General features: G+C 41.5%; 1 protein-coding gene across 1 annotated transcript; it reads left to right on the forward strand.

Moving 5' to 3' along the window:
* The first annotated feature begins 202 nt into the window (after positions 1-202).
* Positions 203-6,188, forward strand: LOC139376219 (phosphatidylinositol 3-kinase regulatory subunit gamma-like). The gene is made up of 7 exons (XM_071118529.1): positions 203-595; positions 2,053-2,447; positions 2,641-2,909; positions 3,107-3,283; positions 3,636-3,710; positions 3,911-4,081; positions 4,293-6,188. Exons 1-7 carry the CDS (start codon positions 577-579, stop codon positions 4,597-4,599), a joined length of 1,413 nt encoding a protein of 470 aa, XP_070974630.1. The 5' UTR covers positions 203-576; the 3' UTR covers positions 4,600-6,188.
* Positions 6,189-17,112: the final 10,924 nt, after the last annotated feature.

Below are 17,112 nucleotides of genomic sequence, written 5' to 3' on the forward strand. Positions count from 1 at the left end.
TAATCGTATGTCTATAAAAGCTGCATTCAGATATAGGATACAATTAATACAATACAAGACAACATGATACTATTTCATATTTACATCAGAAATTTATTTTCAGTCTGTCTACATTAAGCAATCGGTCTTGTGACGACAGCTCTCCCTCTAAACGTGGTGGTTTCTCCCAAGATGATGTTGCAGATCCCTTTAAAATCTCTTGACCGCTGCCTCTGCGACGAAGTTTGGAGCAGAGCCGATCGGCGGTAATGAGAAACGTAGCTGGAAATGACAATCTTCATTTTTTTGCCGAATTGCTTTTGTGATTAAATGTATTGAACGAATTACGAGTTTGGCGTTGATGATATTATCTCAAACTGGACTAATTAATAATTCTGCTACTGAACTGTCTAATCTGAAGTAGGACGCATAGGCTCCTAAAACGAATCGCCATTGTGATCCCTTCACTCTGGTGCAAGAGAAAGTTGTATTTTTTTACGCATCGTGAGAAAGGGAAAGGTATCCCACAAAACGATTAGGAATTTAAACGTTTGGAACGGGATGTTTTATCCCTCTTAAATCCTATTCTACGTCGAAATGGATCAGGCACCTCCAGGTATTTGTTGGATCTGTATTCTATTAAAATGACTATCATATTTTATTAACCGCTTATGATAGAAAGTTGACATAATACCAGTTGTGCACACACAGGTGTTTCCCCCCCCCCCCCCCCATGTGTTTTGCCCAGGCATGCATAGCGCAATTCGCTGCTTGGCAATTACGTAATACTTTTGTCGTTGACGCGGTGGATTCGCTCATTCTCAGTCTTGCTTTGTCTTTACAAAGATATATATCAAAATTAAACATGGTATTTGGGGTCATAGGGTGATGAAATTCTCTCTAACCTATTACTATGTTATAATAACGCGTTTTACCAGCGCGTAAACAATGTTGAGTGGAGAAGAAATGCCGCAATGAAATGACTGCTTTGTTCCCCTTTTTCTCTAGTCTACTGTAGCCGACCGTAGTTAATTCGTGCGCAACCACTGAAAGCCTACCAGACCAGACTAGGCAACTTGTCGCATGACTTACTTCGAAACTGCCAATGGATGGCTGTATGCTACTTGATGTGATATTGCATTTATTATTATCACATATTGTCATTTTTTTTTATTTATTCAGCTGTCTCCGTGGGATTACAGTGAATGACATAGCCATAGCCTGTTTCGAACTGGCTGGTGTCAAATAAAGAGGGACAATTTCCAATGCTTCTTGAAGTAAAAGAAAGAGAATATGATATTTATATCTGGGCTTTTATGAAGTCTATTCTTCATATACTGTATTTGTGTATTACTTTACTTCATGACACCCTCTGGAGTGAGGGCTTGGGGTACAGTCACAAGTCATACAGTTTAGGAATCCAGGCTTTCAGCTTTTGCTGCTACAGGTTCCCAAAATGCACGTTTGGCCTGTAGTGAAACACATCGCAAATATCGTCCTTCGCCTCACTTTCGAAAGGTTAAGAGGGTTTTGAAAGTCCTGCGGTAAAGAAAAATATAATACTTTTATAGAGGATCATAACTTTAGTGCCCTTCCAGAAGATGGATGGTTTTGGGGCAGTTGCGGAATTTGGACACAAGACAACCAGGGGATGTAAAATTGACCCTATCTAAAGTTATGACTACATTTGCACTTTACTGACAGAGTACAAATGTGCTGAATTTGCAGCATTTACATTTGGTTGCTTTAGCTTCTTTGTTGGTTTTTCAGACTTGTTGACAAATGTGTGAAATCTATTTCCCCTTGCAAGAAAAAAATACTAAAAGCCAACTTTGTGAGTGAACCTATGTTGGACATGCCTAGGCTTGTCTGGAGATTTGACAAGCTTGCAAAGAGGGTGTGTGTGTGTGGGGGGGGGGGTGTTGTTGTGTGGGGGACCATTCATTTAAACAGCTGTGAGTCTGCCGGTGGTGATAGTGAGGTGACAGTTTATGTTTGCAGTTATTTCACTTCCTCTCAAACGAATCATTATCTCAGGAAACTGTCATCCTGATCACTCTCTTTCTCTCTCAGTTCTCCCTCCTAGGTCAACAAAGCCCATGACCTCCTCCATGAGCCACAACTGCCTCAGGGAAGCCCCCGTCTTTCCCCTGCAAGATGCCGAGTGGTACTGGGGAGACATTTCCAGGGAGGAAGTCAACGAGAAGCTCTGCAACACACCTGACGGTTCCTTCCTAGTTCGTGACGCTTCCACTAAGACACAAGGAGACTTCACGCTAACGCTGAGGAAAGACGGCCACAGCAAATTGATAAAGATCTACCACCGCGAGGGGAAGTATGGATTCTCAGAGCCCCTGACCTTCAGCTCCGTGGTGGAGCTCATCTGGCACTACCAGCACCATCCTCTGGTGGAGTACAACGCTGTGCTTGACGTCATGCTCACACACCCCGTATCCCGCTTCCAACAGGTAGGCAGGAGACACCCACCCACACCTCTTATCTACCCTCAGTCTCAAGAATGTTTGTGTCCATTTTGAGATGGAAGTTTGTGAGGGAGTGAAATTTGCCTTTGGTTTCCTAAGTAAATGGAAGATAATCGTCATACACAGACAAGTAATTAGTTGTCTGCTGTATTACATTTGTCTGCCTGTCTGTACCCAGGATGAGCTGGTGGAAGAGGACAGTGTTGACGTGGCTGGCAGGAAGCTCCAGGAGTACCACAGTCAGTATCAGGAGAAAAGTCAAGAGTTTGACCGTCTATACGAGGCCTACAGTAAAACCTCACAGGAGATCCAGATGAAGAGAACAGCGATAGATGCCTTCAACGAGACCATGCTGATCTTCGAGGAGCAGTGTCGTGAGCAGGAGCGTTACGGGGAGGAGTGTGAGAGGAGCAGTCGATCTGAGGGAACAGAGAAGGACCTGGAAAGGTGAGTCTGGCAAACTAAGGCAACAACATCGCTACGTCTCTCGACATGGAGTCTCCACATATGCTTATAGTGTGGATAGATAGATGTCTCTTTGTTGTTTCCTCCTTCCAACATGCATGCAGCTATGTTTCAGCTCAGTGGCTTGACCCATGACCCATCTTTTGACCCCTTATGACCATTGACATTTGCCCTTCCAGCTTCCTGATGAACTATGAGAAGCTGAAGTCTCGGCTGGGGGAGATCTACAACAGTAAGGTCCACCTGGAGCAGGACTTGAGGTCCCAGGTCCAGGACTATAGAGAGACAGACAGGAGGATCAACAGCCTCAGGCCTGACCTCATAGAGCTACGCAACATAAGGGACCAGTACTTCAAGTAAGTTACAATACTTCTATTATATTCTGTTTTATTCCAATCACTGTTAATGAAGTAGCTTTTTTCAAGCCCTTCCCACTGGGCAAAAAGTAGTTGAATCAACGTTGTTTCCATGTCATTTCAACAACAAAAAAATATATGTGATGACGTTGACACAACATAATGGAATTTTGTATTTTTTTTCAACAAACCTTTAACCTAAATCCAATGACATGGTGAAATGTTTTGTTGATTTCATGTTGAATTCACGTTGGTTGACAATTTAACTAAAATGTAATCAAAACTAGACATTGAAATGATGTACCCAGTGGGTTGGCACAGACATTCATTTTTGGTCCCCTTGGTTTTTCAGTTGGCTGAATCACAAAGGTGTGCGACAGAAACGCATTAACGATTGGCTGGGGATCCAAGACGATAGCAGTGATGAGTAAGTATTTCATAGTATAGACCTGTAAATTCTGATAATACTTCGTAATTGTACTTAGTTTTTGCTTAGAGATGCTTGTGGTGCTTATACATGTTTAGAAAGGATCAAATACACCTTTTTTTTAATAGTATGCTCACTATTTATGAATGATTGTTATCAATGAAAGGTTTTTAACAATGTCCTCCCTGGTGTGTGTGCAGCACCTATGTGTTGAAGGGGGAACGGGAGAAGCTGGCGCACCATGATGAGGGGACCTGGTTCGTGGGAGAGCTGAGCAGGACGCAGGCTGAGGAGATGCTGATGGACAAACCCACCGGAACCTTCCTGATCCGAGAGAGCAGCAAGCAGGGCTGCTACGCCTGCTCTGTGGTGTGAGTGTTCTCTTCCTGCGAGAAATGAACATTATGTAAATAGTCATGAAGGAAAAGGAGATTAAGAAAAATATGTGAATACTGCTATGCCGTATGAGATGGCTCTACTTTTATAGGCTCTTGTAAAGCAGTTACTTCACTTTGATGCATGTTTCAAAGCTTAGGGGCTGCTACACTGGTACTAACATATCTTTCTTTTGTAACCTTTCAGTGTGAATGAAGAAGTAAAGCATTGCATGATCTACAGCACGCCACGTGGTTACGGCTTCGCTGAGCCCTACGACCTCCACTGCTCTCTGAAGGAGCTCGTTCTGCACTACCGCCTCAACTCCCTGGCACAGCACAACCAGGCCTTGGACGTCCGGCTGGTGCACCCCGTCCACGTCACCCCTGTCTCGTCAGCTTCGCCCCGCACAGCCACAGAGGATTGCCTGCGACTAAAGACAGAGGAACACCATCTTCTACAGACTTCTACTAAACTACCCGCGGGACTCCCCGCAGCCGCTCCAGAGATGTAGACTAGACGGCTGTGGGACCTGTTTGCGTTCTGTAGCTATCCTAGTAGGACAACTTGAGGGCGGATATGCTTGCGTACTGACGCAACTTGAGGGGTAGATGTGTTTGCTTTAGTGAAGCAACTTGAGGCGGCGGACGTGTTTGCGTACTGAAGCTATTCTACGGATTTGCACTAGGATGATTCCAACAGATTTGTGAATGTGATTTCACTTGATTGGAACTTTGACCAGAACTTGAATGTCAGCTGGGACTTTGTTTTTTATAAGATTCTGTTTGCTATTGTTATTGGTTTGTTTGTTTGTTTGTTTTGTACCCATTTTTTCACCTTTTCTTTTATGGGATACCATTTGTTTTCATTAGTGGGCCTGGTCATCCAGTGGATGACTGACTACATGTACTATATCATAATATGTTTATATTTGTCAGGTGCTCTTTTTTATTTGGACTTCCAGGGCCCCATTTTGACAACACAAAGAACTGGTGCTAATATAAAATGAGACCGTAATACACCCAATACCTTGGAATTCCGATGTATTTTCAAATACGTGTTAATTGGTGTGATGTCCATGCACGGCAGATCATTAAAGTGGGTTTAGGATATAATGGTGCAGGAAAACAAGATGGCTGACTCGGTGGCGTAGCTAGCTGTGGTACGTACCAAACTCGTTCTGAGTATTTGAGTACGTAGTCATGCAACTATAGGAACTGATGTAGCGCAATTTGACAGTAGCGCTGATTTTTTTCTGTTGTCAAATTATAACCCAGTTATCAGTTGATCTACTGTACTGAATGTAGCATAAACAATTTTCAATATATTCTTAGAACAACATTCTACATATTGTACCCAATAACCAAAGCACTTGTTATTAGTGAGAAAATATGTGTCCCGACCAGAAAATTCTGTTTATGGTGATGGGGGGGAGGGGGAGGGGGGGACCCCAGGAGGGGGAGGGGGGGAACCCACCACACATGTGCTTGAACAAAACATAAATGGACTGTACGTTATATTCTGTTACTCAAAGTATAAGCTTTTTGTATTTTTAGATATATATTTTTTTCTGAAATATGCCACAGGAGATGAAAGCTTGAGGAAAGTGCAATCCAACAGTATTTGTAATGTTAGAATTGAATGATTATGATTATCGGGGGTCATCAGCATTTGCCATAGAAATGCACTAATTCTTGATTGGTGGCGTTATTCATCTGATGATGTGACCTTTTTAAGAACGTTTTTGTGTGAACTGCCAGAGGTGCGGAAGTGTTAATTCTGTCTCTACTACTTGAACTGTGGCATTGCTCAATACAGGCATTGAATGTTTCCTCGTGACATATAGGCCTACATAGCTTAAGAGGAAAGGAATCCATGTTGTTCTTGGCACATTTGTCAAGTTTGAGGACAATAGACACTTTGTATTGAGATACTGTAAAACTTGTTTTTTTTTGTGGTTGGTTCGATGGAAGGTGTTTTAGTCTCTCTTAAAAACTTGACGGGAGGATTGAGGAAACTCCTTGGGCGACGTTAAGCAATATGAGATTATTAAAACCTTTTCTTGCTGAAAGACAATAAACTGATGAGGGTTTTCCTTTTGTACTTGCGTTGTCCTTGTTCCACTTCTTCCAAGTGTTTATTTATGCAACCAACCAATGACAACACATTTTCTATTTATGAAGGATTTATGAAGACTTCACTATTCCTTTAAATGGTGCTGCCAATCCTTCTATGTATGCAACACCTGAAACCAGTGAAATCTCTCACCTGAGCAGCTGCTTAGGGACAGATCATCAACCCAGCCTCAGGACATCCTTTCACCCCTCTATAAAATCCTGGTGTGATGAGAGTGAGAGAGGACATAGGGACAATCGTTATCTTATTAGCCAATTGGCAATCGCTATTCCCGGGACCCCAGGTCCATTAGTGTAGGACCCAATATTTGATATGCAGTACTAGATGACTAAACAAGGGCCGCTGTTTTGAAGCCACCACGCCTCCATCTTGGAACTTCCCCACCTTTGTAAAAAATATTTTGGAATTTATTCATGTCTACATTTGTTTTTGCTGTTTATTCTTTGACAGACAGCTTAATGCATACTTTTGAATTACATTGTCAGCATTTTCCTTACAGTATAATTACAACAAAACAAATACTTAAATACATGTCATTTTGTCCTTGAAACATTTCATGGAAATAATGTAGAATTCCATTAATTCCTATGGAGGACTGCTTCTTCTGGGGAGTGCCAATATGACCAACCAGTGGCTTCAAAGCCTTTCATTGGCCAATACATAGCATCAGCAATCCAGGGTTTATATTTTTTATATCAGAGGAAGACGCGAAGTGAGAGGATTTACTCCCAAAATCTGTCCGCGTGAGATAAACCCTTTTTTGTATGGCGTTCTATGAGAGAGTGTCGAATTACTTAAGGCTTATTTCTTCGAATAGAAGTTTCTGAAGGTTTAGGCTGTTACAAATGTACTGAAATAAGTAGATGCACGTGGCATTCTGGACTTTGTTGTGCCGTCGTTCACACGCATATCTGCCCTCTCATTGGCTAGGATGGTCCCACCTGATCTTACTTTTCTTCTTCACTCATTAGGAACACCTTCCAAATATTGAGTTGCACCCCTATTTCCTTCAGAACAGCCTAAATTAATCGGGGTATGGACTCTACAAGGTGTCGAAAGCGTTCCACAGGGATGCTGGCCCGTGTTGACTCCAATGCCTTCCATTGTTGTGTCAAGTTGGCTGGGTGTCCTTTGGGTGGTGGACCATTTTTGATTCACACAGGAAACTGTTGAGCATGTTCATGACACACTCAACTGATGCGCCTTGTACCTACTACCATACCCCATTCAAAGAAACTTAAATATTTTGTCTTGCCCTGCCCTGCCCATTCACCCTTTGAATGGCACACATACACAATTCATGTCTCAAGGCTTAAAAATACTTATTTAACCTGTCTCCTCCACTTTATCTACACTGATTGAAGTGGATTTAATAACAAGTGACATCAATAAGGGATCAAAGCTTTCACCTGGATTCATCTGGTCAGTCTATGTGTCCACATCACCAACAAAATATCATGATCCAAACACACCGAGACAGTCGTGAAGAGGGCACAACAACACCTTTTCCCTCTCAAGAGACTGAAAATATTTGGCATGTCCTTTCTCTATTCTTATTTGACCTGTTCTTGCCATAATATGGACTTGGTCTTTTACCAAATAGGGCTGTATACCACTCCTACCTTGTCACAACACAAATGGTTGACTCAAACTCATTAAGAAGGAAAGAAATTCCAGAAATTAACTTTTAACAAGGCACACCTTTTAATTGAAATGCATTCCAGGAGACTACCTCATGAAGCTGGTTGAGAGAATGCAAAGCGTGTGCAAAGCTGTCATCAAGGCAAACGGTGGCTACTTCGAAGAATCTCAAATTAAAAAATAATAAGAAGAAGAAAAACCTTTGAATGAGTAGTTGTGTCCAAACCTTTGACTTGTACTGATACACATATATATATATGTATATATTTGTGTATATATATATTTATTTTTACATACAATTAAGTATAATGATTATGGCTCTAGATTGCAGGGAAAAGTGGTTTCAGGTGTTTGAAAAATGCTAAATTTTCAAACTTATGGAAGCGGAACACTGAAAACTGTGTCAGTCAGCAGCATAGAGAGGACAGGACAGCCTTCTTGGCTGGATGGATGGACCAGATGCAGTGGCGTCTGTGAGCTGCTGACTCACTACCAGGGTGTGTGTGTGTCAGTGTCTGTTCCTGATTAGAAAATGAACAGTAGGCAATTCACAGAGACAGATTGCACAGGTTTACTTTGCACTGCAACACTGAAAGTGACAGAATGGCAGCTCTGATTACACCTCCAACTTAACCTTTGTCCTGTTAGCTGGTTTGAACTCTCTGACTGACTTGACCTGAAACTGTCTCCACCATAACCCTCATCACTTTCTCTCATGGTAATATTTGCAGATGTACATTCTTCCATTGATATTCATACTGTTTTATATACTGAACAAAAATATAAATGCAACATGCAACAATTTCAATAATTTTACTGAGTTACAGTTCATATAAAAAAATCATTAAATTGAAATAAATAAATTAGGCCCTAATCTATGGATTTCATATGACTGGGCAGGGGCGCAGCCACCCACCGGGGAGACAGGTCCAGCCAATCAGAATGAGTTTTCCCCACAAAAGGGCTTTATTACAGACAGAAATACTCCTCAGTTTCATCGGCTGTCCGGGTGACTGGTCTCAGACAATCTCGCAGGTGAAGAAGCAGGATGTGGAGGTTTTAGGCTGGCGTGGTTACACGTGGTCTGTGAGGCCGGTTAGACGTGCAGCCAAAGGCATCTTATGGTAGAGAAATGAACATTACATTCTCTGGCAACAGCTCTGGTGGACATTCCTGCAGTCAGCATGCCAACTGCATGCTCCCTCAAAACTTGAGACATCTGTGGCATTGTGTTGTGTGACAAAACTGCAGAATTTTAGAGTGGCCTTTTATTGTTCCCAGCATAAGGTGCACCTGTGTAATGATCATGCTGTTTAATCAGATTCTTGATATGCCACACCTGTCAGGTGGATGGATTATCTTGGCAAAGGATAAATAATAACAAGGATGTAAACACATTTGTGCACAAAATTAGATGGAAATAAGCTATTTTTTTGCATGTGAAAAATTTCTAGGATATTTTATTTCACCACATAAAACATGGGACCAGTGTCACCCTAATATTTTGTTCAGTTTATATTACATTTTTTGTAATTTAGCACACACTCTTATCCTGAGCAATTAGGTTTAAGTGCCTTGCTCAAGGGGACATGCCTGATCTTTCACCAAGCCAACTCAGGGAGTTGGTTACTGGCCCAACGCTCTTAACCGCTAGGCTACCTGCCACCATTTCGTCTATGCCATCCATTGCTGTCTTACAATCACCATCCGTCCTTAGAAAAAACTTCTGAGCAAGGAGGGCTGGAGAATGAATTACCTTTATAGTCACACCTAAAATACACCATCAAACCTGCTCTCAGGCGTTGGCAATTGAGCTATTCTCCTTCAGGTTTCCACAGCCAATGACGGCCCTCTTCCCTCTGTCTCCGTCTGCCTCTCCCATTCCACATCAGCCTGGTCCACCAATGAAATGTCGAGAGCTCACTAACTGGCAGCCAACCAGCAGCTAGTTGCTATGTTGGAGGCAGACTCTGTCGCCCAGTGACATTGACATGGTGATTATTTTTCTTTCACCAGCACAGGCTGCTGTGGAAAGCATGAAAGAAATTAGGTTAGGCATGCATACATTGTCATTTTGTAATACTGCAGAATCTTGAAGATCCCCAAACATTTAACTAAAAATGTCCCTAAATGCTTCCTAACATTCAGGCAATTTTAACACAATCACAAATAAGAATAGGCCCATCTTCTCTATACAATTTGTTTTCATGTCATTTCAACACAGTAAAAATTGTATTTTATTACCAGTAATTTTATTATATCCATGCGTGCTTTGATTTTGACTTGCCTTCTTAATTTTAGCCAGGCCTACTGCGTATTTTATCACTTCTGTGCACACATTGTTCCATTGCTGAACCGCCAGTGTTGACAATAATTGATCCTATTTATTTGGTATTATATTAGCAATTTGACTGTCAATCCCATTCCTTCCTCGGGGCCATCACATAAACTAAATCTATAGCGAATAATTAACCGTTTATAAACTACTTAGAATCCTTTTATAAATGCAATGAAGTCTTGTATTTTCCCCATGTTTATGTAACCTTACATGGTTGTTTTTGGCCTGGCCTTTTTGGCAACAACTACCTCTGGCACCTCTGGTCAGGTGAAGTAATGAGGCCGAACATTCAGCCTGACGTCCAGCTGGTTCAGCGGAGTTAGCAGCAGCTGACTAACTGCCCTGTGCTTGCTAACAAACCATCCAGGGGGATTCTAGCAAATAAGATCTGTGAGAGCCAGTTTGGCAGCTAGGGTATCCATCCTTCACATACTGTCCTCCTCTAAATACGCCACCTAACCCGGCTTCTTCACTCACCCTCAACATTAATTTTATTCATTCATGTATTTATTTATCCAGGATATAGCCCTCTCTCAGTAGGCTAACAATTGCCATTGTTTCCCAAACAGGGAGTCCTCATTTCGATCCCACTTACTCTTACCTATTTCGTTTTTTTGTGCACATGCACCTTGTCTGACCTCTGATTTAACCTGCAGAACCCCAAGTAGCCCCAGCCCCCTCATAATCCTCAAAATCCAACTACATTCAGCCGCATGCTGACTTTTTCTTGAGCAGATGGTCGGGGGGCGGGAACATAATTCTAAATAATAGTATATTTGACAAAAACGATGTCATTTAAAACCTTTTACGTTGGGTTTCAATCACATCCCACTGGGCACACCATGTCATTTCAACGTGGAGAATTGGGTCATATTTGGTAGATACGTTGATCAATGAGATTCCAACCTATTTTCACTTAACTCAAAAAGACAGCCAAATGTTTGTTGAATTCCCAATGTGTTGTCAATCACTATGCTTACAACCATCTAAAAGCACAACCAAATTCCAATGGAAAATCAATGTCACAGATTTGGTTTGGTTGTCAACTAAATGTGTTATCTCTGCACTTTCAACCATTTAAAAGCACACCAAAGTTCAAATGGGGATGTCAGGTATTTTGTTTATTCATACAACAACTTAATATGTTACCACTGTGCTTGATCAAATAGCACAGCCAACTGACCTGGATTGCATTTAGTTGAGATTACATTGAAGTACATGGTGCAAGTGATCACTGTCATTTGAGATTCTGTGCAGATTATTATAGAAATTGTGAAGATTTCACTGACCTGCGACCCTGAACATGCACGCTTTCTATGATTACATAAGAAGATATTTATTGTTACAGTAACCTCAAAATGCCCTTAAATGTACACAGAGGGCTAATATCAATAACATTGCATGTCAATCTCCACGGCTGGCCCTTAAATGTACACAGTGGGCAAATATCAATAACATGCCTGTCAATCTCTCCTGGCTCAAAGTAGAAGAGAGATTGACTACATCACTACTTGTCTTTGTGTGAAGTATTGACGTGTTGAAAACACAGAACTGTCTGTTCAAAAAGCTAACACACAGCTCAGACACCCATACATACCCCACAAGACATGCCACCAGGGGTCTCTTCAAAGTCTCCAAGTCCAGACAAGGCTTGAAAAGGATTTGCTAGTAGATTGTCGACTTGTTTCATGATGAAGATTGCTTGTCTAGCTTGCTAGCTAAGATTTTGAAAGTTTGATGTTGACACGATCAGTCCAATCAAAGCTACGGTAGATATATCGTGACTTGACATCATTTTATCTGTGGCCAATGACCTTGAGCCGTCTTGGATGGGCACTTTTAATGTACATCTATGGCAGCACCCAAGGGGCTGGAATTTTCAAGCTCTCTCCGTAGTGTCCCAAAAAGTGACAGACCACTGAGCCAATCACGACGCAACTAGAGAAAATTACCAACCTCTGCTGGCTGCCCCACCACTACAGAAAACACTGAGCTAGGCTGAAACACCTGCATTTTGGAGCTGCTTTACTCAAGAAAGCAAAAAAAGGACCATATTTGTATGTGGCTTTATTAACTCAAATTCTTTCTTTCTTTTTACATTGTTTGCAAACTGATATGTGACACGTATTAATGCCAAAATAACAAACAAAACAGGCAACCAAAAAGTGTATTTTGTATTTATTTTTTAGCTAAACAGGTGGGGCTCAAAACAGGTGGCAAAGCCCCACCGGTCCTGAATGACGGGTCGTCACTGCTACTGATGGTATCCCCACAAGGTCACAAAATGGGCTGGATTTAATATTAAGGAAATAGGCTACATGAGATGTAATAACTCACTCAATGGATATCAGGTGGAAATCATATACATGTAGTTTATAAAGGGCTTCTCTAGATGATGTGGAGAAGAAAAGATGATGCCAAGATGGATTTCCTCCTGAGGTAATTGAACCAATTTCTTGATCGTCTTGATTAATTGACCCTTTTAACCTTTGGGGCTTAAATTGAAAGAAGAACGGGTTTCAGACACTGAACATGGTTCCAGACAAAGTTCCAAACAATCAAATCATCCAAAAAAGAAAGAAGTAATGGCGTGTTTGTGTCTATTTAACGACGGTCCTCAGGTTTAGATTTAATATTAACAGTTTAAATGTTAGTCATTTATACAGGGGTTCCCACATTTTTTGCTTCGTGACCCACCAATTGAGGTGGCTTTTGAATCACGACCCACAATAAGGGTTGAGGAGTGAACATACACAAACCAAAGAAAAATATATGAATTAATATCCACTTCTTAAACATTTAGGCCTAACTGAATGCAGATTTGAGTATGGGCTTTTGTGACCAATGTTAAGAAATTGAATGTATAATTATGATATTATTTGTAACAAAGCAGGGTTTTTTTCTGGATAAAAAAGGGGTGTAGGTGATGGGCAAGGCTGTGGGCTGAACTCTATCTGGGCCATGGGCAGGAACATTTAAGGCCCTCATCTTGGCAGCTCAGTTTTAAAGCTAATATTCTGCAATTCTACACAGTTGCCATGGAGCAGAGAGAAAATGTTGCAGTTTTAATCTAATTTCCTGCAATTCTACGTATCTTTTACATAGCTAATGCTGTGTTCTTTAGGCTCAAAAGAAAATCAATGAGAGCCTGGTTAACTAGCTTTTATTTTGGTGATTGTAAATTCTCAAAGATTACTTTACTGACTTTATTGTCCCCGTGGGGAAATTTTGTTACTGTGGTGTATAAATACAGTAGACAACAAATTGACAATACAAAATTCATAACAGCTACTGTACATACAGTATATACCGATGAAAGAAGATTAGGCTGCTGGCCTTACTTGGTGGATTGTAACATTAACCCGAGCTGTTTAGGAGGGATATCACACCTTGCACAAATTATTGTCCAGTTCTGTTTTTCCTGGCAATGGGTGCCCTATATCTGCACCCAGAGGGGAGTAGTTAAAAGTACAGTACAGGGTGGCTTGGGTCTAAAATTATTTTGTGAGCCTTGCTGAAGGCCCTGACCTTAAAGATCTCATCCAAGCCTGTCTGTTTGACTCCAAGTACCTTGCTTACTATGGTGATAATCCTTCTCAGCATATTTTTTTCTGCTATTGCCAAACGAACAAAAAAATTAAAAAGTTCAAATGCTCTCAATGAAAGATTTGTAAAACAGAGTCAGTATAGTACAGTCAATATCAAAATATCCCAGCTTTTAGAGAAAATACAGTCTCTGAAGCAGCAACAGCGCCTCTTCAACCTTAGGAGGCTCAAGAAACTCTGCTTGGCCCTTAAGACCTTCACGGAGAGCATTCTGTCGGGCTGTATCACCGCCTGGTACAGAAAATGCACCACCCGCAACCGCAGTGGTCTCCAGTGGTGCAGTCAGCCCAACACATCACCAGGGGCACACTGACTGCCCTCCAGGGCATCCACAGCACCCAATGTCACAGGAAGGCCAGCCACGCAATCCACGGCCTGTTCACCCTCTATCTCTTACATTTCGTAGGTATTTTCTTTGAACTGCATTGTTGGTTACGGGCTTGTAAGTCATCACTAGCTGGCCCCTGCCGGTACCCTGCCTTGCACCTTAGACACTGTCATTAGCCAGCTACCACCAGGTAAACTACCCTGCACCTTAGAGACTGCTGCCCCATGTACATAGAGTCACTGAACACTGCTCACATGAATAATGTTCACATAATGTTTATTGTAGTTAGAAAAAGATACAATTAGCATTCCTGCAACATTATTTTGTTGATTTTATTTGATCTGAGAAATTAAGCTAATTGATCACTCACTATATACAGTGCATTCAGAAAGTACAGTGCATTCAGAAAGTATTCAGACCCCTTGACATTTTCCACATATTGTTACAACCTTATTCTAAAATGTATTACATTGTTTCCCCCCCCCCCCCCCCTCATCAATCTACACACAAAACCCCACAATGACAAAGCAAAAACAGGGTTTTAGAATTTATTGCAAATGTATTCAAATTAAAACCTGAAATATCACATTTACATAAGTATTCAGATCCTTTACTCAGTACATTGTTGAAGCACCTTTGGCAGCGATTACAGCTTCAGGTCTTCTTGGGTATGACACTACAAGCTTGGAACACCTGTAGCGTCGCTGCACAGCTATTTTCAGATCTCTCCAGAGATGTCCGATCAAGGTTCAAGTCTGGGCTCTGACTGGGTCACTCAAGGACATTCAGGGACTTGTCACGAAGCCACTCCTGCGTTGTCTTGGCTGTGAGCTTAGGGTCATTGTCCTGTTGGAAGGTGTACCTTCGCCCCAGTCTGAGGTCCTGAGTGCTCTGGAGCAGGTTTTCATCAAGGATCTCTCTGCACTTTGCGCCGTTCATCTTTCCCTCGATCCGGACTAGTATCCCGGTCCCTGCCGCTGAAAAACCATCCCCACAGCATGATGCTGCTGATGGGGGTCACCTTTGGGTCATGATAGGGGCTGCACCAAATTATTAATGTATTATAATAATTGATTATGCTTATATTGTATTAATAGAAGGGGAAGAGGTATAAGACCCTCCCCCTATACTACATGTATAGGGTCATGGACCACAGATTAGCAATATATGCATTATAAGGTTTAATACTGTTCCACAGTTCTTCTCTAGTCTCTGCCTCTTGTAGAAACGGTCTGAGCAGATGTGTGAGCCATTGCAGTCAAAATAGGAGGTCTGTTGGAAAGTGTCTTAAGGCTTAAAGAGATACATAGACACAGACCCCTGCAGGGGAGTACATAGATAAGAGACAAGTCAGACATACAAACAATAAGCCACTGTAAGCCACACATGAATGGAACATTACTGCTGAGCCCTTAGAAAACACTGGACTATTGTTTTCTCCTGCAAGTTTGTATAACTGTATATGCAGGGGCTTGGTCTCATGAGTAGAAGATGTTGACGTAGGCAGTTGCACCACTAGGGGCCAACTGCAAGTATATTAAAGCAACTTTGACTTTTATTTAGCAGAACTTACTCTGAAACATTTGTGCTGTGTTTCCGTTGTCAACTTCTGTCTGCAATTGCATTAATAAAGGTTTGATTGATTTACTTAAAGAAGATATTGTTTGACTGTTGATTTCACCACTAAGCCAATGACTGACAAGGAACAAGGAACCTACCCCAACACCATGCTTCACCGTAGGGAAGGTGGCAGGTTTCTTCCAGACGTGACGCTTGGTATCCAAGCCAAAAAGTTTATTCTTGGTTTCATCAGACTGGAGAATCTTGTTTCTCACGGTCTGAGTAATTTAGGTGCCTTTTGGCAAACTCCAAGCGGGCTGTCATGTGCCTTTTACTGAGGAGTGGCTTCTGTCTGGCCACTCTACCATAAAGGCCTGATCGGTGAAGTGCTGCTGATGGTTGTGCTTCTGGAAAGTTCTCCCATCTCCACAGAAGAACTCTGGAGCTCTGTCATAGTGACCATCAGATTCTTGGTCACCATCGGGTTTGGCCGGGCGGCCAGCTCTAGGAAGAGTCATGGTGGTTCCAAACTTCTTCCATTTAAGAATGATGGAGGCCACTGTGTTCTTGGGGACCTTCAATGCTGCAGAAATGTTTTGGTACCCATCCCCAGATCTGAGCCTTGACACAATCCTGTCTCGGAGCTCTAGGGATAATTCCTTTGACCTCATGGCTTGGTTTTTGCTCTGACATGCGTTGTCAACTGTAGGACCTTACATAGACAGGTGTGTGCTTTTCCAAATCCTGTCTAATCAATTGAATTTACCACAGGTGGACTCCAATCAAGTTGTAGAAACATTTCAAGGATGATCAATGGAAGCAGGATGCACCTGAGCTCAATTTTGAGTTTCATACCAAAGGGTCTGAATACTTATGTAAATATATATATTTTTATTTTATACATTTGCAAAAATTTCTATAAACCTGTTTTCACTTTGTCATTATGGGGTATCGTGTGTAGATTGATTACATTATTTTTAATTATAAATTTTAGAATCCTTTCTAAACGCACTGTACGTACTGTATTCTCGACCTAGCTCATCCTACATAACTACTGCTGTACATACCTTTTTTTCTACTTATTAAATTGTCCAAATTGTCTATACACACACCACATATTTATATTCCGGACTCTGACATTTCTTGTTTTGTTATTGCTCGTTCTGATGTTTCTTAATTTCTTGTTTCTTCTTCCTTGGGAGGGTATATTTGTGTATTAGTATTGTACAGTTAGACATTTACTGCACTGCCTGAGATAAAAACACATGCATTTCAATGCACTTGCTTTAACATCTGCTAATCTGTGTAAGTGACAAAATAAACTTTGATTTGAAGTCTGAATTTGGCCCTATGTGCATGAAGAGGCCATGACCTGCCCAGCTCAATTAAAAACACTCATTCTTCGCCCTGCCATTTAA

The sequence above is a fragment of the Oncorhynchus clarkii genome, chromosome 20 (genome assembly GCF_045791955.1).
Source record: "Oncorhynchus clarkii lewisi isolate Uvic-CL-2024 chromosome 20, UVic_Ocla_1.0, whole genome shotgun sequence".
Lineage (NCBI taxonomy): Eukaryota > Metazoa > Chordata > Actinopteri > Salmoniformes > Salmonidae > Oncorhynchus > Oncorhynchus clarkii.